The 26,631-nt window shown below is 35.2% G+C and overlaps 1 protein-coding gene across 1 annotated transcript in view; it reads left to right on the top strand.

Annotated features, from left to right (window-relative positions):
- Window positions 1–26,631, top strand: part of LRP1B (LDL receptor related protein 1B) — a 470,895-nt gene that overhangs the window by 290,700 nt on the left and 153,564 nt on the right. The window contains exons 23-31 of the mRNA XM_042779456.1: window positions 688–885; window positions 1,600–1,804; window positions 4,154–4,318; window positions 4,817–5,061; window positions 11,526–11,657; window positions 12,865–13,092; window positions 15,839–16,013; window positions 16,302–16,396; window positions 19,922–20,071. Of these exons, the coding sequence (XP_042635390.1) occupies window positions 688–885; window positions 1,600–1,804; window positions 4,154–4,318; window positions 4,817–5,061; window positions 11,526–11,657; window positions 12,865–13,092; window positions 15,839–16,013; window positions 16,302–16,396; window positions 19,922–20,071 (1,593 nt within the window). The remainder of the gene's footprint in view (window positions 1–687; window positions 886–1,599; window positions 1,805–4,153; window positions 4,319–4,816; window positions 5,062–11,525; window positions 11,658–12,864; window positions 13,093–15,838; window positions 16,014–16,301; window positions 16,397–19,921; window positions 20,072–26,631) is intronic.

Here is a 26,631-nt window from a genome sequence, read left to right as displayed (position 1 = left end):
ACTGTAATAAAAAAATCAATTTCATAGCATGGCTGACCAACGCTGATCGTGTTTACAGATATTTTTGCACACTTTGATACCAACTCACTGGCACAAATCATGTAGCATTAATTCACTAACAATGGAAAGAGAAAGTCATTGGTAGCTGGATTTGTGATAACATGTATCAATGAGCACATCAAATGTTCATTTTCTTGCTTGTTAGTTGGGCATGAGAGGTTTTTTATGCACTTCAATTGAAAACATGCTGTATATTCCAAAAGTATTTTATGTATTTATAAATTTTTTCAGCTTATTGGCCTTCAAAACAATGAATATTTTAATGGTTTCATTTTTCTGAGCTATTGGAGAAGCAGATTTTAAATTTTATAATGTGACTTTTTAAAGCTCTAGTTATGGGCTCATAGTGCTAGAGCTACAAAACACAGTTCAACAGTTGAGTCTGATATTCCCAAATGTAAAGTCTAATATCTCTAGTTAGGATCAAAGATAATGCTAGAAGGGAGAATTAAGAAGTCTGTTGGACTGAAAAAGTAATTGAAAGACTCCTTATCAAAAGATGAATTGTTTTAATCATGTTTCTCCTGATAAAGTATTCTGTTGTTCACCTTTCACTTGTCATCTATATCAATTTGTAGCAATATCTTTTTTATTATTCCTTTGAAATGTTTAATCTTCGTCTTCCAGATCCATTTGAGGCTTTCATAATTTTTTCAATTCGACATGAAATCAGAAAAATTGATCTTCACAAGCGTGACTACAGCCTCTTAGTTCCTGGTTTAAGAAATACAATAGCCCTGGATTTTCATTTCAGTCAGAGTTTGCTCTACTGGACAGATGTGGTGGAGGACAAAATTTACAGGGGCAAGCTCTCTGATACTGGAGGTATGGATTGAGTCTTTGTTTTCTAACAGTAAGAACACCTGCAGTTAGAGGATGGTAGACCTGATCAGGTGTAACTGAGCTGCGTTCACAGAAGCAGAATTTATGATGCCATTCTGCCTTTGAAAAGGGATGTATCAAGGTTGCACTTCATTTCCAGGCAGAAAAAGACTTTTGTTATCAAAGTTTCCTTTTGCAGTATGCTCTAGGGGGAAAAAAATGGCAAATGCAAAGAACTGGTGCTTCTTCCTGGTCCAATGAGTGCAATATTGATTTTTTTTTATTTTTTCTAGTTTATCTTCACCTTTTTTAAAAAAGTGTAAGAATTTATTGGATGTCTGATAAGTTATCTCTACTCATTAGGTGAAAGATTCTGCTTCAAAATTTTATAGCATCCAGAAAGACTTCTTCTTTGCTCTGGTGACATAATGATGGCCTATAATTCAATATAATCTCAAAATATCCACAAATTAGTTTCTATAAAATGGTCTTTGCTGAAGTATATGTTCCAGTTCTTTCATTGAAAAGGCAAACCCCAAATAATCCAGAATTATTTCCAAGAACATCTGATAAACTTGTATGTCTGATAGTCTCTACATTAGTTATTTAAGATTCTCTTTTCATCTTTTGTTTGTTTGGTTGGTTGGTTGTTTTTTTTTTCCCTGGTTGTTGTTGTTGTTTGGTTGTTTATTTTTTTTTTTTTTCTTATTCTTTAAGGTGTTAGTGCCATTGAGGTTGTGGTGCAGCATGGCCTGGCCACTCCAGAAGGTCTGACTGTGGATTGGATAGCAGGAAACATTTACTGGATAGACAGCAATTTGGACCAAATTGAAGTAGCAAAACTCGATGGCACTTTGAGGACAACATTAATAGCTGGAGCTATGGAGCATCCAAGGGCTATTGCTTTGGATCCCAGATATGGGTAATTATGAATTATTTTCTCTTGTTGCAAAGTATTTTGAAGATGTTTAAATGTGGGGTTTTTTTTCATTTCTGTTTTTGCTGTGACTTATAATTTCTAACTTGTCTTTGATAGTCCTTGAAAGTATATTATGAATTATAAAGACTCCATTATTAATCTGTTTTTTTCTAAGTGAAAAGGATTAGAAAATGGCAAGTCAGGCGATATAGGGAACATTTTGTTGTCAAATTACTTACTTTGCCATGTTGTTGTTTCATTTATGTATTTATTTATTTCCAACGTGGATGATAATTGTACTGTTTTGTCTAACATTTCTGTGTGGTTAATGGACAGATTTAGGTGATTCCTCTCAGAGACCAATTTTTTTGTTTGTTTTTTTGGTGGGGTTTTTGTTTGTTTTGGTTTGGGGGTTTTGTTTCTTTGGGGTTTTGTTGCTTTGGGGTATTTTTGTTGTTAGTTTGGTTTTTTGTTTTATTTTGGTTTTTTTTGTTTTTGTGTGGTCGTTTTGGTGGGATTATAAAAATACAGTTAGATGTTACTGGAAGCCTAATGGCTGAGTGAGGTATATGCCACCTTTTGTGTTTGGTTTTCATCTCTGAAGTGGAGATTATGCTTGCCAGCTCCTGTCAGTGTTTTTTCTACCTATTCATTAGGGGTATACTATAAACCAGAATATTGTGTATATTCAACTGTTCCATCCTCTTCCCAAAATTATTGCTCTTTCAGAAAGGGGAAAAAGCCCCAAACAAACAAAAACATTCAGAAAAACACAACAAAAGCAACAAGCCACCAACCACAAATTAAATGTGGCCAAAAATTCCACTGCTGACCTATTTTCAAAGTCATGATATTTAATTTTGTTTAGGAATTTGCTACGGTCTGTCATGTGTCTTCACTGAATATTGCTCCCAGAAACAAAGCTATGAACATAAAAATAAAGATGGATAAAGGTCCCAGAATCAATTGTGAATTAGGCTGTACGTGCTTTAATGATTAAGGCTGTTGCCCTCTCAGCTGAGATTTAGAAAGCTTATTTAGAGTGCATTGCTTATCTATAAAGATCTTTAAAAAGAGGCATCCTGTTGGCAGAAAAATTGGCAGAGAAGTTGTTCAAATTAAATGGTTGGGAGGAAAAAAAAAATCAAATCACAACTCTTCTTGAAACTGAAGGCTTAATCTGCCTTTTGAAGAGATAGAGGCAATTGATGCTACGTTATGTTAGAAGTTAGGAAAGAAAAAAATCTTTAAACATAAACAGGAATAGCTCCTCAATCCTTTCACAAGTGAATATGAATAAACACTGGTGATTCCAGGAAAAGAGTCATGTTAGGAGTGCACAAATCCTGTATCCCAGTGGAGACAGAGCTGCACAGCTGTAAATAAGCATCTGTAAAATAAGTGTAAAATAAGCATCTGTAGATGAACACATCCCTGGCCCAGTCTGAAACAGAAACTCAGTGCTGAGACAACAAACAGCACTCATCCTGCCTGCTAAGGTTGAAGGTCTTCTAGTGGGAAATAGAAAAAACTTTCAGAAGTTTTGCTGTAGTCTGGCTCTCTGCAATTAATTCTCTACAACTAACCATAAGTTTTCCTATCAAAAGTATAATTTCCCTTTAACAAGTCTGTGTGTTGTTGAAAATTCAGTAATCTAAGAGCAGTTAGATTTATTTCTGTCTTCTTGATGATGCTGCTTCTGTTATTTAAGAAGACACTTCTTTGGTTATAACAATGAAAGTTCTTATTAGAAAAACACTGGAGATGGTACAAAACTGAGAGAGATGACAATAAAACCTGCCTTTGAAGTTTTCTTAGCAAGTATAATCTGTATAAAATTCATTAGTGACATGCCAAAGTCCAGGGGTCTTCATTAGAACACTCTTAAGAGTAGCTGAAAATCTCTTGTTTAGCCTGTTCCTTGATCCCTGCTACCTCAAATCACCTGTCTTTCCATTCTTCCCTCCCCATCCTTCTTATCCATGGATTGCTTTCAAAGGCTCTCATTATAATTTCTTTTAATGAGCTGGGTTTCTAATTATAGAGGGAAGACAAGGCAAGCTGCTACTGTATAAATGGACATAGAAAAGGGAATGCTATTAAACCCCTGGGTTTTTTAGAAAAATATCTTTATTTTCATGGTGGCTCTAACACTAAAAATGAAATATTAACTCCATGTTACCCTAAGGAATTTATGTAAGGACCCAAATCGATTTATGTTTAATCCTTTCATTTAAAGTATGTAAATGGTTGAACCTTTTTCCAACTGTTGTTGCATAAACCATTTCAGATTTTTCTTCACACTTTAATATTTTGTTCTATCCCCCTTTCTTTTCCTTTTCCTCTCACCAGAATTCTGTTTTGGACAGACTGGGATGCAAATTTCCCTCGCATTGAATCCGCTTCCATGAGTGGGGCAGAGAGGAAGATCATCTACAAGGACATGGACACTGGAGCCTGGCCCAACGGCCTCACTGTGGATCACTTTGAAAAAAGAATTGTGTGGACAGATGCCAGGTAAAGTGGCCACAGCATCCTTACAGGCACTGAGAAATCCTCATTCCTCCATGCAGGAGTGTGGAATGTAGTCATGGACACAAAGAGCCCTGGGCAGGCACATGTACAATATGAACATTTATTTAATTGCCCTACCAGCTGTGGGATTAGTCCTGGCTCCTTGTGCCTTTCCTTGGGTCCTCCCTGACACTCATCCATGCAAGGCCCAAGGTAGTTCAGTATTTTTTTAAGTTCACCTGAAAGAAAACAAAATTTTCCATTATATTTCTCACAGCATTGAGGTAAATTAAAGCATTATACAAACAAGTATTTCACATGTCTATTTAAATTAATAATATGATCTTAATCATCTATAAAGTTAATGATTGCACTGCAGAAATTCTTTGCTCTTACCACTCTTACAGAGTAAGTTTTTAACATGTTTTGCCCAATGTCATAATGGTTGTGTGATTTTTTATTTTCTTTTTACATAATCTTGAATTTGGGGTTGTCTTGTAGATCGGATGCCATTTATTCTGCATTGTATGATGGAACCAGCATGATAGAGATTATACGGGGTCACGAATATCTTTCTCACCCTTTTGCTGTTTCTTTGTATGGGAGTGAAGTTTATTGGACAGATTGGAGGACCAATACCCTCGCCAAAGCCAATAAATGGACTGGCCAAAATGTCAGTGTAATACAAAAAACAAGTGCTCAGCCCTTTGATCTCCAGATTTATCATCCAAGTCGTCAACCACAAGGTGAATATTTATAGAATAACTTATTATTGAGGGGGGGAAATAATTTATTATTGAGGGGGGAAATATTATTTTTGTATAAAAAATACCTGGATTATTTACAGAATTATTAAATTTCCTCCTCTAAGGAGGGAAATCCATATTCTTTTAATATATAAATATATGTCCATGAATTTACCTTGAGTGTTTATATTCAACACTAGATGAAGTCAGGTGCACACAACCCATGTGGAAGAAGCTTTTATGGGAGTGCACATATATATAGATACACACATATATATATGTATATATATGTATGTTTACATAGATAGATAGATAGATAGATAGATAGATAGATAGATAGATAGATAGATAGATAGATAGATAGAGGGATGGATACATGGGTATATAGAGATATGGATGTAGCTTAGGATGTACAATGCAAAATAGCAATGCTGAAAAATAATCAGTATGACTTTTTATTGTGAGATGTAATAAAAGACAACAGTTACATTACAATGTATTTTGTACATAAATATTGGAAAGAAGAAAATGTCACTGGAGAATGACCACCAATTAGTTACAGAATTTTCTATTTTCTCTGGATAAATTTCAACTTTTCTAGCAAGAAGTTGATGTTAATACAATACTATTTTAGAATTTATCTCATTAATACTTGTTGCTGTTGGTTTTTTTTTAATAGTGGGGAATGTTATATTGTTTTTCTTCTCATCCATTGTTTTCAGTGCTCAGTAAAGCACTTAGGCTTTTATGTTAGTAGGTTGTGAGCAATCTTGATTTGAAAACTTCAAATCCTGACAGTTTTGGATAGCTCTGTGAATGTATTGGAACCCAGTTCTGCACGAGTTATAGATAGAAAACTATGGCTAAAGCTCTAATGTAGATAAATTCAAGCAAGCAGAATTCTCCTTGCACACTGGTAGTCAGAAGATCTGAGGAATGTTCTCTACTAGCACATGGAATAAAGGAAAAGCAATGAACAGCACTCATTGGTGTGTCCAAGTGTGGTGACAGCTGTGACCTCTCAGCATGTGACAAAAAGTGTCAGCATGCGTTTTTCTGATGCTTTTATTTTAAAATAATAATGAATATACATTGAAGATGAATGCTACTGGTTTTCAGTGGAAGTCAAGTCTCTTGGACTTCATCACTTTCTGAAATAAGCCACTTATTTCCCTTATTCAGAATTTACTTTTTGGGGCAGGGTACCATTCTTAAAAGCTTTCTGACTTCTGCTTAAGATAATATACGTGCTCTGGCAGTTAAAAGAAGGGTGGAGCAAACACATATATCTGCACACACCTTTCAAATAAGTTTTTTTCTTGGTTCTGTTTGTTTGTTTTGTTTCATTTTTTAAAAAATTACTTCTGGTGTTTTGTTGGGTTTTTTTGGTTTTTGTTTTTGGGGTTGATTTTGTTTTTGTTTTTGTTTTTTTCGGGGTGGAGGGGCTGGCAATTTTCTTTTAATTGGTCCCCTCCTGAGCTTTGGGATTTGTGTTCCACATTTGATGTTTCTAGAGTAGCAGTAGTGTTGCTGTTTGCCTTTTCTTGCTGTCAGAAAAAGAACAACTCCTTTCTGTTTGGACTGGGGCCAGACAGCATCTTCAGAGGGATTGTGTAGCCTAGGGAGACATCAGGCAGCATTCCTCAGTCACAGATATCTCGGCCTCCAGGCAAGGAAAAGCTGCAGAAAAGTCTTCAGCTGTTTTTTGCCAAAATCAAGAAGTTCAAGGATCAAGTTGTGTAATTGCAGCTTTTATTTTATGATGTAGAAAGCGCCAGATTTTGATTTATGATTGGCCTTCTGGGTTTGCTCTAAATTATTGTATTCCAGCAGAAGCAATTTCTTTCTCCAAATCTGCAGCACCTTTTTGTTTTAGCTAAAGAAATTATGATACTGCCTGATTACTTGTTATTTTTTTTCCTTGGAATTTGTAGCTATTTGGCAATAAATGAACAAGACAGTGTGCAGGTTAAAATTCTAAAATAAAATTGAGAGTAGATTTACACTGTAAATTGTCAGTATGACTGGAGCACTGCAGGATGAACATTTTGTATTTCCATATCCATCTGGGCCACCTATGTTGGTGGAAGTTTATTAGCTTTTAATATTTATCAAGGAAGTTATTTTGATCAAAATAAACTTTCATAGCCTAAAGCCACATTATTTGAGTCAATCTAGGACAGATGCTAATTTAAGGTAACGAAGTTAGAGTGAGATATTTGTATGGATGAGAAGTTCAGCTGTCAGCAAACCACAGGGGATTGTGGAAGGTTTCTTCACTAATGCAGAATATTCTCAGGAATGTGAGCTTGAGGCTCACTCATCTTCCCAGAATCAAAGCTGTGTGTCAGGAGTGCTGTTAAGGTGGCAAACATGGGGTTTCTGGGAAGATTTTAATTTTTTTTCAACTACCATTGTAATTAAAAATCCCACTCAATGTGAAGAACGACATTTATTTTAGCCACAAGAAGTTGTGGTAGGGCACTACTGAGGGTGGTGATAAGAGGGGTAAATACAGAGCATTGGAAGGATCACAGCTTGAAAACCCAAAGCTATGAATTGCTCACACTTCCCCCTTTTTAAAAAATGTTTTTATTATTATTAATTTTTTTACATTTCTCCAGGGTATTAATTTGAATTAAAATTAACAAGCAAATATGGCTATGACATAATTTGTCTTTCTGCAGATTAAATTTTTATTTAGAAATCAGGACAAACAGTTCAATAATAAATATAGTATATTGGTACCACTGGGCTCTTTTGTAATTAAAAAATGAAGAACATTTAGCTTCATAGCACTGTTTTGTTACAATATTCTATTGAGGCCCAGATTGCCAGCTGTTTAAAATAATAAACTCTTACAGAAATGTAGCTTAAGATGGGGAGAACTATAAAAATGTATTACTTTGAGATCTCATCTCAATCTGGTATATGTTCTTTTTACTTCAAAACTAGCAGAAAGTTTGTTATTTGTATTATAAATAATACAAGATATATGTACCAAAATATATATTATTATTTTACTTATATTTATATTATATGTTTATTCATTTATTTATTTACATGTTTTTCTGAAGACCTGTGCTTTGCTCTAAGAGTATTCCTGTTTATTGCTATCATGGTGAATATGAAAATTTTTAGACTGACTAATTTTTGAAATGAGTGATTAAAAACTGAAATAGAATGATTAGAGGAAATAAATATTTAGTTTAGAACCTATACATCTGATGAGTCCTAACTTGAACATTTGAAAGATCAGTGCTAAAATAATCAGATATAATCAGGCAATATAAAGATTTAACTCGGCTGAGTACTTTGGCCTTAGGAAAAGCAATTCTATTGGAAATATTCACAGTGAGCAGAGGATTAGATCTGTAACTGGTTTTAAATATGAGTGGGAATCGATTGTCAGCAATTTGAAAGCACCTTCTGATGTGACTTTAGCGTGGATATTTGAAGGTTTAGGCAGAATTGAAACATTCTGTGCACCATTAGTACAAGATCAAAACTTTGTCTCTTGCCACGAAGGGACAAGCTCAAGATGAAGTTAATGCAGGGGATAAGTTTGCCATAGGAAATGCATATTGAGAGGTTGTCAGAGTAAGTGTTCATTTGTCAGCTGGTGATGGAATGTCTGGGGAGGTTGTTTTTAAGGGTTATTGGTCAAGAGAAATAACATTTTGTTTAAATGAAGTTTTAGAGAGCAGTCAAGTGCAATGTGACAACAGTGATGTGTGTGTATCTGTGCACAGCACTGGGAGGAACAGATTGACAAGCAATCAGCACTGTAAATCAATCAAATAATGAGAAGGGCTGTCCAGCCAGGGAAACTGCCAGCTCTGTGGCTTGCTGTGATCAGAAGGAAAATAGATTGGTGGAAATGATTAGGAAAGGAATAAAGCAGCACAGGTAGTGAACTGTGATGCTGTATAAATCCATATCACTCCCACATCTGGATTGCTGTATACAGATCATATACAGCACATCAAGAAAGCCTGACAGCCTGATCAAGAGTGTGGGAGAGCTTTTGGTCTGGGGACAGGTTGGGTGATGCTGCTGGAAATACCATTTATAGACAGGCTTCTGTATGCAGGCAGTCTGTGAAATCATAAATGGCACAGAAAAAGTGAGTAACAAGTGCTCATGAGGTTATTCACAAAAGAAATAGAAGTGTTAAAATGAGCACAAGAAAATAAAAAATAAAGCCAAATTTTTGAGAGCCAGAGCAATAACAATATGCCCTCAGGAGAATTAGTTTTTATTAGGAAATAAAGAGCAGGCTTAGATGTTATTCAGTACAAGAAGTATGAATATGAAAGGAATATATAAATATGTGCTGCTAGAAGTAATGTTTAGATCGTGGTACTTTGCTCCCAGAGTTGTGCATTCATGTGGAAACAAACACATCTGCTTTATAACACTTGTTTTTCCACCAATTTTGTGTTCTGTGCAATAGAGAGAGAGTTGGGATGTAAACACACAGATTGCACTGACTCCTCTTGGTGGATGCTTGGAGCACACCGGAACCACAACACACACTTTAAAATTATCATTAACCAGCATGCCTTTTTTTTTTTTCCTTCTGATTGTTCTTTTAAAAGTCCATATATTCCATTTCAAAAAGCCCTACTTGGATGGAAAGACAGCACAGGGATTAATTATTCTTAGACCCAAAGTAAATCCTTGTCACAGACAGTTGTATGCATATAGAGAGGTTGAAATCTCACAAAAATTACTGTTCCATTGGCAAATAAATGTAAGGAAATGCTTCTCTGCAAAACACAGGACCACATTTTTACAGTCTCAGCACCTGTGGAAAAAATGCCAAAATTTTCAGGACACTGAATTTCTAGCTGGTCTCCTGATATCCCTTACAACATAAATGATTCTGTGATCTCCTTCACAATACTTTCAGAACTCTAAATTGTGTTTTGTTTCTGATGCATGGTTCATAGGGATAGATAATTTCTATTTACTAATAGTGTATTAATAATTGGAATGGCTTCCTGAGCCTTGTTAACTCTAGTGTCTTTCTTCACCTTTACAATTTTTTCTTTCCAGATAAAGTTTTAAACTTATTACAAGAGATCATCCCAGATTTTCTCAGTGTTCCTGTTGGTACAAGAAAAGTGATGTTTAATAAGCATTCATCTCTTTTAGATTCTGGGAAAGGCTGAATGGCCTCCAGTGCTACCAGTGATTAAAGGGGGCAAATGGAATGACTGTTTTCTAGAAAAATCGTAAAAACCTGTGGGTTTTTTCTTTTTTTTTCTTTTTTTTTTTTCTTTAATAAAAGGATGACTAAAATCATAATTAACCTGTTTTTCCAAGGTTTTAAAAGCTCTTTTTTTCCACAGTACAGGTTACACAAGTAAGTAGTTAAAGGATTCAGGAACTGCTGGATAAATTTAAGGAAGCATTCACTGGTGGAAAAAAGGAATGGTTCAATGAAGCATTGAAATTTTAGTACTTGAGTTTGAGCTAAATTTATTTTTTAAGGAAATTCAGTCATTAGATTGCTGTGGTTATCTAATTACTTATTCTGCAGCCTAGCACGATGTTAGAGGAATTTATTATACACTAATTGGTTTTGTCAATTATAAGTTTTTCTTTGAGTTAGTCAATCCCACTTCCCTTTTTGTCAATGTTAATTTTCAAAGTTATTTTTTTACAAAAGGAAGAGTCAACCTTACTTTCTGTTTTTTGTTTGAAATGTCTCTTCAGCAGTGCTCTGGAGCTGTGGGGTTTAAAACAAGGAATGAACATGATAAGAATGATTTCCAGGTTTGTAAGACTAAGGGGTCTTCTCTGGTCAGCTTTCTTCCTGTTCTTTAAAGCAATTTTAGCACATCTTATTCAATCAGGAAGTGACTTGTGAAGACCTACATTAGGAGAGGTTTTCTTTGAGAAAAGTTGAAATATTTTACTGTGGTTTTGTTTGGCACTTTTTCTCCTTTCAAATTATCTTTAGGTGCTGGATTTCCAACCAATATTCTAACAAGGAAATCAAATTGAAAGAGAATATTGAATTTACCATAGTTCATCTCATAATCTGAACTTTGACTATTGCTTTGATTCAATTAAATCTGTTTTTCTGGTCCTCATCATATTGACATCATTTTTATCCCATATGTCTTGATTAGGAGAATAATGAAAAGGCTGCAAAATTAATATCTCCCTGGGAAAATGATAACTAGTTGCTTCCTAAAGTTACAATTATTAACGATGGCTGTATTAACAAAACAAAACAAAACAAAACAAAAGTTTAAATATATATGTGTATATATATATTCTTGGACTAGAGTTGAATATTAAAATATTAAAATTATGAAAGCAGAAGCTCAGTTAATCACTTAGACTGAGTTTGTCTTCAGACAGAATTTTTACCTTCTCCCAACTGTTTGACAAACCATAATTCTAGCAAGTATTTTTATATTTTGTGCATCTCAATGATTCTGTTTTAGCTCCCAACCCGTGTGCTGCTAACGAGGGCAAGGGTCCCTGCTCCCACATGTGCCTGATCAATCACAACAGAAGTGCTGCCTGTGCCTGTCCACACCTGATGAAACTGGCTCCAGACAAAAAAACATGTTATGGTAAGTTTTCCTCCCACAGCCTGGCAATTGCATCGATTTTAGAATCAATGGACAAATTAATGTTAAAAATAAAACCTCTACAGATCTTTTTAATGGTGTATTTTAAAGGAGAATCTGCTTTTTGAGAATCGATGACTTATTCTAATAGTTGAGGTCTGTGGTGCTTTGATATTTGCTGCCACAGCTGTTTCTTTGTGCTGCTGCTGTGAGTGATATGTTCATAAAATTTATCTCTGCACAACAGAAAGCTTTATACTGAAATGTGCATCACCCCAGAATTCTGAGTCAGGTAAGCTGAATAACAAAAAGATACTTAATAGCTTAAATCTCTACCTGCTCTAGAATTGTCTTAGTTTCATTTTCAAGGATTAAAAAACAAAGAGTAAATATTAAAAGTGCATCCGTGCAGGGGAATTTTATAAAAAAACCTGCAGTACACACACTTTTAAGCTCTAAAAGTCCTTAAAATGTCAAATAATTGTGTGTATTGTCTATAAAGCCTTTTTGTAAATTACCCTTTTTATTGTTGATTAATAACATTCAAGAATAGAAAATAAAATAGTATTTTGGCATGTCAAGGACATTGCAGGGAAAAAAGTTCATTTTGCTGTTCATTTGCAGGGATTTGCTCCAATCATTCAGAGTTTTGAGATTAAAAAGTGATCTCTGCTTTGACTTTAATTTATCATCCTTTTTCACTAGTGAAGGTGTGAATTAGAGCAACAAATTTTCCCTTTTTTATCCAGCTGTTTGCTTTTCCATGCTCACACACACACGTTTGCTGTTTGCAAAACTTCCCTTTTACAATGAATCTGATATCATGAGATACCAAATGTTAATATCAGTTATGATGTGCAGGTGAAATGGGATTTGTTTGAGTGGACTAAAGAGGGTAAAAGTTTAAAATAACATTTTCAACATTTTTTTTTCCTTCACACCCATAAGGCCATATTGATTTAGAGGTGTGGTAACAATGTCCAATATACAGAATTCTATTTTTTTTTTTTTCTGTCATTTTCATGCTGTGATTTTTATTGTTAACATTGTTTCTCAAGTGTCACTAGGCTGCAGGTTTTTCTGGAGATATTTAATCACTCATACAAACATCATTTACACATTTGTAAAGTGATCTCAAGTGGATAATTTTGCTTTCTGTTAGAGATGTTGTGAAGAGGATGAGGAATGATGTTTTCCCTTTTTCTAACAGAAAGAAAGAAGTTTCTTCTTTATGCAAGGCGTTCAGAAATCAGAGGGGTGGACATAGAGAATCCCTATTTCAACTTCATCACAGCCTTCACTGTTCCTGACATTGATGATGTGACAGTCATAGATTTTGATGCTGTTGAGGAACGTCTATACTGGACTGATGTGAAAACCCAGACCATCAAACGTGCCTTCATCAATGGGACTGGCTTGGAAACCATTATTTCAAGAGGTAAACAGCATAACATTGAAGTAAAAATAATTCCTTCTAGGTAAATATGTGCTATGATCATGCTAAAATAGGAACATGCAAGTTCTTGATATGTGCACCTTGCTCTGCTATTGGATAATTGATCTAAACAAAAAGAAGCAGAATTCTCTTTAGTATTCTAGTTCACTTTATTGATTCATAATTCAATTTTATGTAAACAAATTGGGATGTAATTTTGTATTGATTTTGTATTAAGATTGAAATGTGTACTAAAAGAAGGAAACTAATATCTTAAAGGTGGAAAGAATAAAGATAAAGAAGCAGGAGAAGCACAGTGTCCTGCCATAGCTTTGCATTGAAGAGTTTCCTATGTCCCTTGGCCACCTGTGTTGACCTAGCAATGAAATTGGCTCTGTCAGGTTATTTTCTCTTTCTAGTCCATGTAGATCTCTCAGCTGTGGCACCATTGGTGAAACCATGACATGGCAACCTGGTGATTCTGGTGTAATGCATTTTTTTACTGTACAGCATATATGCATTAGTACAGAAAATCAGTGAATATTAAGTCTATTTGTGATTGTTTCCACTCTATTTTGATTGTCCATGGTAACATTTGTTTTTTGTTCCCAACCACTGTCAGTTCCACTCCAGGCAGGACTTCTTGTTGTGCTTTGTAATGTACCTACCTGCTTGAAAATAGGAAAAACTGACTATGTGAAAGCAAATTTTGCTAACTCTAGTTCCCCAACAGATAAATGAATGGTGGGGAAGAAGAGAAAAGAAATAGCTCAGTTGTGTAAGACCAGACTTTTCTGGCTCAGAGAACAAATAAACCATATAGTTCATTATCTGGGGACCTTAGAAAATAATTCAAGCTCTGCCTCTTGTGTCACTTTAGAAGAAATTACTTCTGCGTTAGCACATTCTGGGAAATGTCTGGACAAATATGGCAATTTCCCATTTTTTAGACTGTGAGTCCATTTATTTTGTGTGGCTACTTTTTCTTTCTCCCTGCTATCTCAGAGACAACTTTATTAACAATCAGATATGTTTTTCAGTCCCAATAATGAGAACAATGCTTAGAATGCCTCCTAGAGATCTTTATATCAGGTATTCAGATGCCCAACAGAGGGACTGTTGCTTGCTTTTGTTCAAAAAGTGGTAGAATAAAAATGTTGTTTATTATATAAAAATCACTGAACTTGTCAAGGAACTTAATGAAACCAAAAGAAATGTACTATTCTTTCATATTCCTTTCATTATGGTAGCTTCATGGGTGTTTTTTTTTTTTGTTTTTGTTGCTTTTTTGTTTCAGAGATAACTTTTATAAGTTGGAGAAAATTACAATGTTCTAGCATATCAAAACACTATAAAAACTATTTACTATGTGTAAACGATCTCATTTGCTTACAGTTATATTTTTATATTTCTTATATGAGCATAAGAAGCTTTATAAGCACGCCCTGGTAGGATTCTCATTGGGTGAAGTCTTATGTCAGTGTCACAAAGATGCCAAGTCATACTTTTATCTTCTTAAGAGTATGAAATGCTTATTTTCTAGTACCTCTAAGGAAAAAACAAAAACAAAAACAAAAAAAAAAACAGGGGAGCAATTTAAAATGGGTCAAGGACTGTGTATTAAGTGTCCTTCATTGCATTCTCTGAGGTTGGCAAACGTCCTCATGCCCATCACTGCTCAGCCTTGTGGACGTGCAAACCCGTCCTCAGCCACATCCGTGTCACTTTGTCAAGGGCAATAATCCTGTCAGTGGAAATTACCATGTCAAGCTGACAGCAGATGTGTATAAACTATGAACTGTAATGAATCATCAAATCACCCTTGGCCGGTTTTCTTCTGCACAAAGTTGCCAGCCAGTATTAACTCGGGGCAGAGGGGCGTGTTGGCGCCTAGAGATGGAGCAGTGACTTTACACCCAGTATTTCAGGCAGATTTTAACACAGATTGACATTTCTTTAAATCCCTTGCTAAGGAAGACCATCAAGTTATCAAATCAGTCATATCACATTCCTTTTTTGCTGCCTCAGGTAATAATAATGGTTCTGTAGGTTAATTCTCAGCACCCCACAACTGATCATTCATTCCCTACAGTGGGATGGGGAGGAGAACCAGAAGGGTAAAAGAGATAAAAGTTGTGGGTTTTTATAAAAACAACTTAATAGGAAAAGTAAAAACTATGAGCACCAGGAGAGCAAAATAAAAAGTTCATTCAGTGCTTGCCATTGGCTGACAGGTGTTTTGTCATATCCAAGAAGGCAGAGGAGCAACTTGGAGCCTTCAAAGCCTTCAAAAATAAAACCAGTAAACTTCTCCAGTGACACAAGTACTTATGAGCTACAGAGCTGTGCTACAGACCAGGGGATTTAATTCAGATCCTCTGTACTGAGCCTTCTTGGAGCTGAAGAAGGAAGGAGGCTTTTAAATTTCAGCATGGCATTGTTTTGGAAAGCCACTGAGCAATAAATGCTTTCTGAAGCTGAAAAATACAATACAAAAATTCAGCATCTCTGATTAATTTTTGGGACAATAGGTTTCATGCTGTGACTATTCAGTGTGATTTTCATGTTTCTTATTGTTACTGTATCAGGCCCAGGAAGAAAAATAAATCTTATTAATTCTTGGCAACTAGTTAATAAATCTGAATAGAATGTTGCACAGTATTGTTAACAAACAGTTGAATTTTTTTTTTCCCTAACACAAACAATAATTCCAAAAGAAAATCAAACTAACTGCTTTCCCTTTTTGCAGATATTCAGAGTATCAGAGGTCTTGCAGTGGACTGGATATCACGTAATTTATATTGGATTAGCTCAGAATTTGATGAAACACAAATAAATGTGGCACATTTAGATGGTTCCTTGAAAACCTCAATCATCCATGGGATCGATAAACCCCAGTGTCTTGCAGTTCACCCAGTAAAAGGGTAAGGTATCCAAGGCTGTGATAAACTGCAGTAAAGCTCATCACAAGGTGGATCTTCATTTATATTTTTAGTTTGGCCATTCTGTTTTCTTTCAAACTTTAAAGCATGCATTTTAAAGATTTTACTGAAAATAACTGAATGTTCTTCCCTTAGAAAGCTTCTGATTAAATTATGTAACTATTAGCTGTGCATTTTGTCTCCTAAACTAATGAATGTTTTCACTACTGACTCATTAAAACCACAGTGTACACAGAGCAATATTGTAAATATGTTAATTCTCTCCTTCAGTAAGCTGTACTGGACGGATGGTAACACAATCAACATGGCAAACATGGATGGCAGCAACAGCAAAATACTCTTTCAGAATCAAAAAGATCCTGTTGGTAAATACCTGCTTTTCCTGTTTCTTTTTTAGCTGACAGCGATTTATTATGGACATTGCCTTGAACTGATATTGAAATGTACAATGATATTTTTCAAATGCAGTGATACAGGCATGAATAATACCATGTTACTGTTGTGTTTCACAATTTAAGATATTTTTGGCCCATTCTAACTGAAATCTACTATAGATTGAGTGGAGTTTTATTCTAGGTTTACAGTAGACAGAAAGAGAACTCATCTGTATTTCTCAATCTTTGTATCAAGGTCAGAAAAATGTGGAGGTCAGGGTTTTAGAAAGTCATGGATATATGTGAGAGGATGCTTTGACTGCAAATGTGGATCCTTCCTCACCAGAATCTCAGCTGCATAATCAAATGTTCAATTGGCCCTTAACTTTCCACACAGAACAAAAAGCAGCAGTTGAGGCATGCATTTCATATCATGACTTAGCCTCAGTTTTAGTATTTGGGGATTCATATAGTTGATTATAAATTATGGCACTTTAAAACAAAAAACAAAAGCCCCTTCTATGTGTATTTTTTTGGTTTTGCTCAAGTCTTTTTTGGTAGATAATTTCATTTTTTAGAGAGTTAAAGTGGTTATGTCAATCGTTGCTGCTTTATTAATTGCCCATCAATAAAGTGATTATATTTTAAAGCATTTTTTAAAATAATTCAATGCATTAAGCAAGCAGAAGTGAAAATGATTTAAAGAATTCAATAAATTTGACATAAGAGCAACATGACATGCATTTTGCACCCTAAAGTCAGTGCATTTTATATAATTTACTTGATAACTGTTTTATTGTTGATATGATTATCTGTCTATCCACTTGAAGAGACAATTACCTTTTTATCTGGAGAGAAAAGAGTGGCAAACTCATTAATTTCAAGGTGAAGAACAAGCACTTTTAATAATGTTAGAACAACATTAAGGACAGTTGTGTGCAACACTTTGCACTGAATATTTTGTGATCAGAGATCAAAAGGTCCTAAATTGCAATGCTTAGGGTTTCTAGTAACAAACTCTGAATTAAAATACATGAAAAATCTCAGTTTCAAAGGTTTAAAAAGATTTTTTACGATAAGAGGATCCCATGCTGAGAACAATTAAAATCTTCTAAAGATTTAGAAAGTAGTAGTCTTAAAACCTTAATTTAATATTTCATTTGTGCACTGAGAAAACTGTCTTTATTCATAAGTGAAGCTCTGGTTCATTCAGTGCTAATTTTGAGTTTTTGGGGAGTTTTCAGGTAGGTTGCTCAAAAAGACGAATGTCTGGTTAATTAGAGTTGGATATCCTGGTAATTGATGGGATGTCCAGCTTTCTTGATGCAAAATTTCAGAATTTTAAAAATGAGGAAGTTTTCCAATCTGTGACCTCAATTAAGCTGATGGATTAATTTTTCATATTTGAGTTCCAATAAAACAAGGGGACAATTTTTCAATTACAGAATTTTCTATTATTACCAAGAATATTTAATTTGGAAATTTTGGGAGCTGATACTCTTAGGATGACAGATGGTGTCATTTATTTTTACCTTAGCTAGTACATACTGGTTATGATCCACTCTGCAACTCTAAGTCTCCAGTGTTAACACATATATTTGTTGATAAAAGGCTGCTCATTTGAGTGCCATTAAATAATTCTCAGGAATTCAGAATTCATGGCTAATTTTATACTTTTTTGGGCAAATTTGAATTCCCTGAGACCAATATTGTACAATCCTCATGTTCAGATTGACTTTAGCAGGTTATAAGGTTTAAGCCAGTCACCTACACTTGAATGAATAATGAATATCTGTGATGCTTATGGTTAATAAACCACTTGTTTTCATTAGTAAAGCAGGGCAATTCCTGAAAAAAAAAAAATCTAATTAAACATGCTCTGCCTACATTAGAAATAATGTGTTTTTGCAAAGGTTGGTAATAGGTGGAAAGTGTTTGGGGGAGAATAATGTGCTATACTTGTGTAAATGGAGATAGGAATGTTTTCCATGTCATTTGCTGCTGTGTAATTGGAATGTGCATAGAAACACCAGTTGAATATCTGAAGTATAAAATCAGGCAGGACAGGGCTGTAATTGCTGCATAGCTGGTGTTGGCAGTAGCCTCACTAACAGAACCCTTCAAGGTTCAATCTGTGGGCAGCTGGTCGTGGGTGGAATGTGGCAAATACCAAGTGCTGCCCATCTCGGAGCAGGGAAAGCTTCCTGTGATTTATTCCCTTTTTATCCACACTGACATTCCCAGGGAAGCTCCCTGGGCTGGGCTGAGCACTGCACATGCTGAGGGTCCCCAGGAGCCCTGGGACTCTGTGCTGGGAGGGAAGCTAGTTGTACAGACACAGGGATGGGTGTGCAGAGATGCTGCAGGACCAGTCCCTCCTGGAGGCACTGCTCCAGATCCTCTCTCCAGCATGTGATGGATCCTCCTGCATTAAACACTTGCAGAGAGGTGGAAGGAAATATCAGCTCCTGCAAAGGGACTGGGGAGGTGTTTTTAGGAGCTCAGAAAGCAACACCTTTTGTCCTACTGTGTCAAATGCGCCTGACAGTAGTGACATGATGGCAGCTGTAAGGGCTGCAGCTCATGGCGCTGCTTTCTCCTGTTGGGATTTCCAAAACAACTTTCCACAGGATGGAAAAGACTACAGTTCAATATTTAGAGCTTGACCCATGCAGTGAAATACAGTATTTTTTGGCAACTTGCTGCTGGGTACTTAACATGGGTTCTGGGAAAGCTGGAGCACCAAAGCAAATTGTTATGGCAGGTATTGTTACCATGCCAAGAATATTTCACTGTGGAAAATCTCCTGCTTCCACTTCTTGAACATTTTAAAGGATTACAGAAGTCTGAAATACATTATCTCCTAGTTCTTTTCTCTTACTTTCAGAAAACTCTATACTTTATTCATTTAGTAGCTTATTTTGCAAGTATCTTTATTTTGGCAGTTCTCTTGCTTCAAACTCCAAAGAACTGATTATGAGGTCAGTTCACTATGAATCAAAATGAAAAGTAATACTATAAATTTATTAGGAGTTTGGATTAGATTTTGGTATTTCATCATCCTAAGCAGAGAGAGAACAGGCTTTTTATAGTTCTGAATCATAAAAAGTACCTTGTTTACCAAGTCTCTGTGTATTCATAATTTTAGAATATAAATAATGGCTTCTGGTTTGCATTTACAAGTAGTTAATGACCTTACTTAGGGCCTCAGCTTATTCAAGTAATTCTTCATTGCCAGATAATGTTCTTTCATCAGTCAGTCACTGATTTTGGTAGCTGCTGAAAGAAATAAAAGGCACAAATCTTTCTAAAGCCTATTTTTTTTTTTAAACTGTAAATGTCCAAGTTTGGTTTTCTCAATTTTTTTTTTTCAAAGTGTAAGTAGATGAGTGACTAACATAATTGTGTGTGTGTGTGTATATATTTCTTAAATGCATTTGTATAATGAAAACAGCTTAACAATAAATGTGTACCATCCATTAAAACCATAGTTAAAGTTGTATGCATTAATTACAGGTTTATCAATAGATTATGGGGAGAACAAGCTTTACTGGATCAGTTCAGGAAATGGAACCATAAGCAGATGCAATTTGGATGGTGGTAATCTTGAAATAATAGAATCAATGAAAGAAGATTTAACAAAAGCCACAGCTTTAACCATTATGGGTAAGTCCTGTGACAATACTTTAATTATTCAAAGTTAGTTAATAATGAAACATAAAAAGCTTAGGGAAGTTAATGTTACTTTCATGTAAATAATACATGCAGTTCATTCACGAGTGAGACTGTGTTGACCATGAAAAGTTATTTATGTTTAATTGAGCAGTTTGCAATCTCTATTACAAGGATATTTGTAAATATTGACTTGCATATACATATATGTATATGGAATGAAGGTAGCAAATTGATGGCTTATACTTACCACAGTCACATGTAAAGAATTTTGAAAGGAGAAGGAGCTGTTATGCTATTTATTACACAGAATTATCCATGACTTGTTTCCCTGCTCAATTCTTCCTGCTTAGTTCAGAATATTCCTCGTTTGTTGGATTGCCTGGCACTTTGGGAACACTTTTTGGGTAATGAATTGATGTTTGAGGATTTGGATTTTCAGATGTCTGCTCATATTCCGTGTTTTCAGTTGGTTGAAAGAAAAATATTCTATTTGTTACAGATTGTAAATAAGAAATATTTAGAATGTTCAAAATATCTATTAGAAAAATAAAAATAACAGTAGCATAAGGAAAAATTCCTAAAAAATAAAAAAAATCAGTGAATTGCTGATCACTAAATATTATAAAAGTATTGCTTCAAATTGACTTTTTCTCATATGCACCTGCAGCTCTTGGTCCTTGTTGTAGCTGGGACAGAGTGTAGTAATAAATTCCAGTTTCACTCAGAATTTATGTTTATGCTTCTGCTTCTTTAGAGATGACTTCAGAGCTTATATTTATCTTAGCTATTCAAAAAAAAAAAAAAAAAAAAAAAGAAAGAAAGCAAAAAAACCCAAAACTTCAATTGATAAATAGACTTTTTTTGGGATGAGTGAGTTATCAACTCCCAGACTTTTTAATGAAATATTTTTTTTGATTGATTAATTAAATAATAATTATTATGTACATATAGATGGTGTGCTAGTGAAAATTAAATAAAATTTAATCATTTTTATGCACATGGTGTAAATTATGTCATATTTAAAGTGGTAATTACTAAATTAGATTTATTATACACCCATTTGCCCAGTACTGAACTCTAAATGCTGTCAAGTATCTGTTGGAGATGTTCTGCTTTTATATGTGCATCCATCAACACGAGCAGGTTTGCTGTCTGAAGGTATCATGAATGTTAATTTGGACAAATTGTTTTCATTGATTGGATTGTGACTAGAAATAGACTGAATAAATGACCTTTACTCTGGGGAGCTGTTGGGAGTCTTTAACAGGAGGTGTAAAGTGTTTGTTCAGACCATCACTGAGCTGCTGGTGTCAGGTCTTCACTGTGATTCACAGGAGCAGTGATGATCCCTCTGGGACAGGGAATAAAGAGTTTATAGCCACCATGGAAAGAAGAGTGTGTGAAAGTTGTTTGTGGTTGGTGGTGTCTCTGGAGCCTGAGCCGACCCCCTGTGTTGTTTGAGTCTCTGTGTCCCAGCCTGAGCACTGGAGAGAGAGTCAGGAGACTTCTGTTGTTTCCAGAGGTGTTTATTTTATCTCATCTAAAAGTTCTTTCCCTGACTAGCTGCAGTCCTTCCAGTTAGTCAGCCCAGGCACACTCTCTGCCCCTGGGATGGCACTGTCTCTTATACTATAAAGTACATAAACATTATTTACAATTATCTTCCAATACCTATCACTTATATTGTACAGTCTGATTCTACTCTAAACCAATCTAAAAGTGCCAACATCACCCAAAAGATGGATGCAGGAAGAAGGAGAAAGGACAGAACACGCCCAAATTCCTCCATCTTGACCCCAGACCCTCATTATAAACAATCTTAAAAACCTACTTTTTCACCTTATAATAATCTAACTTATACTCTACTTATTTTTTGTGACTTTTAATTCTTCATGTAAGGGTGGTAATTTTTCCCAGGGAGAGAAATCAAAGGCACAGGGGTCCTGGGCATTGTGCCAAGGCTTCTGAGCCCCTGCCTGGGTCTCGAGCCGTCCAGGGAAACCAGAGGGATGTCTTGGGCTCCCACAGTTGTTGATTTTTTTGCACATCTGGAGATGAAAGAATATCTGCTGTGTAGGTTTTATTATGTGTACCTCTAATATTTTGATATTAGATATTAGATAAACTCTAATAGTTTGAGATGTTTTGTTCTTATGGGTGATGACAATTCTTCCTACTCAGAAATGGTGAACAAAACTTACAAAGAGTTTGGGGCTTTCTGTTTGTTTTGCTTTGGGGTTTTGGAGTCACAGTTGTGCTAAAGTTCCCCTTGATACTGCAGTGAGATTCCCCAAGTAAATCTGCTGGAGAAAAGTACAAACACACACAGTTTTATCAGCAGTATTTTATGTGCTGATTGAGAAACGTGAAAAGTTTCTGCATTAATTTCTCCTGCAACTTTCCATATTGTGGAACATACCGTGGTCATACAAATGTCATATGTTTTCTTAAAGATAAGAGGCTGTGCATCAGCTTCTTAAAAGCAGGCATTTGTGCATGTAAAGGGGGTCAGAACAGAAAATCCGATGCAATCCAACTCTTATTGATAAATGGTCATAATTAATAATATATAAGTAAAGAAGAGTGACTGGTTTGTTCTAAAGTAAGATTTAACATGACAGTGTGTGAAAATTTCCTACCCCTGCTGATATGTTTGCCTACAAGTTTGATCAGAGCTTTTAGCAGGTGAAGCACAGTAATTGCAATGTTCATTGCATCATTTTTTCTCCTATTCCTAAGTTTTCTTGTCTACCTGTATCTAAAAGCATAGTAAACATCACAAAGCAGCATGAATAAAATGTTCCTCTGTGAATATATTGAGCTTTTCTGTGCATTTTGAATTCACCAGTGACTGAAGAGAGAGATGACACCTGTGCCCAAACCTTTAACTCTTTCATAGGATTTAAGTTCCACTCAGTGCTGAGCCCTGTAATCTACAGCTTTCTTTTGCATTATTCTGCCTTTTGCATTGAGTATCTCCCCAGCTAAAAGCAGTGTTCTGGACAGCTAACTTTCTTTCTTGGCATATTTTAGTATTTGATCTTGTCATATTGTTGGGTTATGTTTCCACTGAGGCAGAAAGAGGAGGTGGAGTTTGATATTTTGGAACTCCCTTTGTACAGTTGTTATCACCAGGTCACTTGTTGAAATTTCTGTTTCAGATGTTTGCTGTTATTTAGTCCTTTCAAGACTCTGTTTAACATTTTCCTACTATTGCATCCTTTAGTGGAAGCTTATAGAAGGTGATGATAAGACATAAAAATAATGTTAGCAACAAGTTAGTGCCAAGGTAACTGTCAGGTTTATCCTTGAGGGAAGTGGGAACAATATATAATTCACATCTTTCTGTATTTTGGGTCTTTCATTTATTGGTTTTCTACTCAGCTGTGTCAGTCATCTTTCTTTTCCAATATGCTGAGCAATATTCCTAGTCTTTTGGTGCCTGCTTTTGCTAAATCTTTTTGAGTATGATATAGATGGGATGAAAATTATATTCCATTTGAAAGTAAAGCATTTGAATATGTACTTTTTTTTTTAATTTTTTCCATGCCTTTAGGCATACCAAAAAACATTTGGTGTTGTCATTCTGTATTACAATGAAGTTGCTGTAAATCTATGAAATCATATGTGCTTTTCTACTCTTACCACTTTTTCTTCAAATCCATATTCACTTTGTGAGATGTCAGTGTGTGGAACATCAGGCATTTTAAATTAATCTATCATTCAAAACTACATGAATGCTTTTGTCTAGTACCTCCCACTGGTTATTGTCTTGCATTTGGTCACAGTAATTTTCTTCTGTTACTATGCAAACTTTAAATTTTATTTTCTTCAAAGACCTCTGCTGTTTTTTTAGTCATTTAGAAGTTTATCTGATTGACAGCACCCTATGCTCTACACAATTTTTAACACTTGCTCCTTGCACCATTTACAAATTTATATCAAATATATGCCCTGTTCTCAGATTCAGGATGTTCTGTGTGAGAGAATCTCTAAATTTCTTCTATGGTACAGCAAAACTGTTCAATAATGAGAAAATACTTCCTATACTTGTTTTAAGGTTTAATATATCATTCAATATCTGATTTTAGCTGCTTTTCTGGTAACCAGTGTTTTGAGTGGGATCGTTGATAAAGATGTGTTTGGAATTCTGCATAAAATCTCATTTCCTGCCTTCCAAGTTACTTAGTGAAAATGCTTCCTAGACTGTTATTGAAACTGGTTAGAAATTTACCTTTGTGGTGAGATCTGTATTTCTGGGTTGGTGAGCAGGGTCATTATTTCACATGATCTGAGTTGCAGAGGAGCTCACAGCCATATCTGACTGTGTCCAAACTGCTGGGTTGTTTCTTGAATGACAAATGGCTCTGAATGAGAAACTGAGCGTTGCTAGAGAAGTATTGATTAGCTACTGTAAGTCTGTAGCTGAGAAGAAAAGGATACTGAAGGGTTCTGTCAGCAGTTTTGGTAGAGGCATTTGATTGGATTTTGTATCAGGTCCTCACAGAAATGCAGTTTACACAAAACCTAGAATCCAACTCGTGTCTCAACAAAATAGGAATACAATGCAGATTGTACAATGAAGATATAATTTGTTGTGCATTTAGTCTTTTTTTAGTATAAAATAGAGTAACTCCATGTAGTGAATGATTTTATGTGCAAGTGCTATTTCTGTTGAAATTCATATAAAAAATTCTATCAGCAATGCAACAAAATCAGATGTAAATAATAGCTTTTCAATGGGCATGCAGATATTAGAAGAATGTCTTTTGAACAAAACCAGTATATAAATACAACCATCAAGTTGTATTATCAAGTAATCAAAACAGAAAGTAACAATTACAGTATTTCATTCTAGACAGAAAATGTAGGTTAATATTACCAAAATATATTCATGCTCCCATTTACTTTCATCATGCATTAGTTGATATATTGGTTATTAGATTTTTTTGTTTTATCCTAAGTAAAGATTCAAAACTAACACCAGAATGCTTTCCTAGGAGCTCAGATGGTGGGAGCTGTGACTTTGCTGTTTGCAAAGTGAAAGGGGCTGCCTGGATCAGGAGACTTCAAACACACACACCTTAATTTTCCAAGTCATCACTCTTCTAATTGCCGTAACACCATTCATTACATTAGCATTAATCTATGAAATATATCTAGGCAATTTGCCTGGTCCTAAGTGCAGTACATAGTTGTCTTCCATAAATACTCCAGCCACCATTAATGAAAACTAATGGCCCATCCAAATTTGCATTCGGAGTACTACTTGAAATCTCCAAAGGATTGTCCACAAAGCTAGGGTAGCAATTTTTGGCATTTGAAGTTGCTGTTTCCCAATATGTTGCTGCACTTAATGCTAATTACCCAACAGAATGGATAAATACAACAATTTTAATATATATTATAACCCAGTTTCAGCAACAAGATTGTAATTAGCAATTGAGCAACACGCTTGTTAGCATAATCAAGCAAATAAATCACTTCTGTTTGAAGTGTAAAGGTCCAAACCAGCATTTTTTCCACCCTTGTGTGTAAAAACAAGTTGTCTTTATGCTAAAGTGTTTTTCTTTTTCTTTTTTTTTTTTTTGTAAACTCATCTATTATATTTTATAATTATTATAGAAATAATTAGTTACTCCTGAATACTAGGCATGGTAGATGAGTTATCCACTGATACAATATCAGTAATGCAGAAAGAAACAATCCAAATTTAACTCAGAATTATGGTCAAAACCAACCATGTAATTGTTGTAAGTTTGTTTTGTTTGAGACTGTGGTGATGTTTGCTGGTCACCTAGCTGTTTCTGAAGAATTAAAACATTTATTTCTTAGGTTTTAGGGCATAACTGGCAAGTTTTTGGGCAGCTACTCGTAAGACCACAAGGTGTCTGTACTTCAGAATTGTGTTGTTTGGGAATTTTGGTTTGAATTTTTTTTTAGATTGGTGTTTTCTTTTGATTTATGATATTTTTTACCTTTTTTGTTGTTGGTTTTTTTTTTGGTAAACTATACTAGGTCAGGATTTGTATGACCTTTCTCATTTACATCCCCCTACTATATCCTTGTCTCCTTTTAAAATCACAGTGTACCATTCTGTGTAAGAGGAAAATAAACACTAGTTCAATAAGATTTTGTTATTTTTATTTAAAGCTTTATCCAGGTTCATTTTAACGAGAATGAAGGTGGAAGGTAAAAGAATCATTTTGAAGAGTGTTGTGAAACTTCACTTGTGAATTGTTGTGATTTGTTATTTTTATTGGCGCAGGGGATGTAGGAGACTCCTCAACCTCTGCAGTCACAGTCAGGTACCTTAGGATTAGTAATGAGGTTTTGAAGTGATGTTTTGTCATCAAAGGAGAACAACTCCACGCTCTGACATGGCTGACACCATGGATGGGAATTTTTTAGAACTCTTAACTGTGCATGGAAGCAGATGTGGTCTCGTTGAGTAGCTCCAAAAACAAAAGAGGTGCCTGGTGGAATATTCGGCTGCTTGTGTAAAAATGGGTTTGGCTCTGTGCTGCTGCCAAAAGGGTGAAATGAAAATA

This window comes from Catharus ustulatus, chromosome 7, assembly GCF_009819885.2.
Source record: "Catharus ustulatus isolate bCatUst1 chromosome 7, bCatUst1.pri.v2, whole genome shotgun sequence".
Lineage (NCBI taxonomy): Eukaryota > Metazoa > Chordata > Aves > Passeriformes > Turdidae > Catharus > Catharus ustulatus.
Note: the sequence above shows the minus strand (reverse complement) of the source record. Positions and strands in the feature narration are given on the sequence as shown.